Below are 1,803 nucleotides of genomic sequence, written 5' to 3' on the forward strand. Positions count from 1 at the left end.
CTAACTTGTAAAACTAAGAAATTTTTATCCAGTAAATTTCTAATAGAAAAATGTGACATATATTTCTTTCACGTTTGATAAAGTCTTCCTTTAAAATTTTAGAAATTCATCTCTTACCATAAAATTTTATGTCCAACTTTGATAAAAGTTTTTACTGATAAGAATCTCGGTGGACTTATCATGGAAAATTTTGCACTAAGAGATTAATCTATATCAAAAGAGTGATAAATTTAGTTTGCTTTAAATTCAATATCATAAATTATTGCTTGAGTTATTCAATTTTTCAGAAAAAAGGTTTTGTTATAAATTTTGTTTTGTTATAAATATAGAATATGTCATAACTTTTAAAATTAAAATAAAAAGTTGAATTTTGGGTCATTATACATGGCACCATTTGATTTGAGGGTTAAGTTTATTTTAATTTATTAAAATTAGGACCAAATTGATAGAATATATATGTAATAGTGACCAAATGTGTAATTATATCAAATATTTTATAATGGCAAGTGGCTTAATTGAATGCATTTAAATAGTTGAGTGACTTAGTTGACAAAATTTTAAAAATATTGGTCAAAATAAAAAGGATCAATAGTTAGGTGGTTACAGGTATAATTTACCCTTTATTTTAAATAATTTGTATTTAATTTTTTAAGTAATTTATAATTATACGTTGAGTTCTTTAAAATTTAAATTTTTATAAATTAAATTAATAGTGTTCGTCGTCGAGCGTTGTAAAAGAAAAATCAAAACCACAATAAGCAAAATTAAGACCAAAAAAAAGGTAAAAATCCAACTAATTTACCAACAGTTTCAACAAAACAGTCAAAATTAAGAGAAAACTACTAATAAAAGCCAAACCATAAATAAACCGACAGCTAGTTTTACCCTTTCCACGTGCGCATCACGTGTCCCCCTTTCATATAAAAACCACATACGCTTCTCGAAAACAGCCATAACAAAAAAAAAAGGTTATCTATAAACTTTTCATTCAATGTTAAACATACCGTCACCGAGTGAATCCTCCGCCTTCACCAGCTCCGATCGGCCTCAAAAAAGACGACTTCAGCGGAATGCCCCGCCGTCCATCAAAATTAATCCGGTTTCGTCGTGGAACGTTGCAATCCCTCTGTTATCACCACTCGCTTCTTCGGCTCCCTCCTCGATCAGCTGCGTGACATCTGAGGAAAGGGAAGAGCCACCGCGTCAAGAGAAGCAGGTGACGGAACCTGAGAAGTTTGTGTTTAAGATGTGGCAGCATCCGGCGTCGCCGTTTTATTCTGAGTCGTCCCCTAAATTGTCTTCTTTTGTGCCGGTTTAGACGTGAACGGAAGGAAAAACGATATGTAAATAGACCAAACATTTAATGTAATTTTTTAGGGTAAACTACGTATCTAGAACCTAAATGATCAGTTTTAATATGTTTTAGTATTTTAACTTTCAATTTTTTTTAAAATCATACCTAATATTTAATTTTTATTTCATTCTAGTACCCATCGTTAAAAATGTAACACGTTTAGTACCTAAACTATCGATTTTATTCTATTTTAGTACTTAAACTTTTAATTTGTTTCAAAATTTAACGTTAAATTTTTAACAGGTGTGTTAAATTGAAACAAAAATTAAACATTAGATATGATTTTGAAAACAATTAAAAATTTAAGTACTAAAGCCGATCAAAACTGATAGTTTAAGTATTAAATATGTAATTTTCCTTTTTCTAATAACCTAACGTTTAATGTATTATCCTTATTTATTCATTCATTACATATATTATATGTATAATTTAGTAGAATGATTACATAT

General features: G+C 28.8%; 1 protein-coding gene across 1 annotated transcript; it reads left to right on the forward strand.

Annotated features, from left to right (window-relative positions):
- The first annotated feature begins 991 nt into the window (after positions 1-991).
- On the forward strand, positions 992-1,318 carry LOC120152765 (uncharacterized protein At4g14450, chloroplastic-like). Its single transcript, XM_039164910.1, has one exon. The coding sequence runs from the start codon at positions 992-994 to the stop codon at positions 1,316-1,318; it is 327 nt and encodes a 108-aa protein (XP_039020841.1).
- Positions 1,319-1,803: the final 485 nt, after the last annotated feature.

Source organism: Hibiscus syriacus, unplaced genomic scaffold (assembly GCF_006381635.1).
Source record: "Hibiscus syriacus cultivar Baekdansim isolate YM2019G1 unplaced genomic scaffold, ASM638163v2 tig00111095_pilon, whole genome shotgun sequence".
NCBI lineage: Eukaryota > Viridiplantae > Streptophyta > Magnoliopsida > Malvales > Malvaceae > Hibiscus > Hibiscus syriacus.

What these genes read in the sequence shown, in the direction of transcription:
- LOC120152765 (XM_039164910.1), top strand. Translation starts at nt 992, where the DNA reads ATGTTAAACATACCGTCACCGAGTGAATCCTCCGCCTTCACCAGCTCC.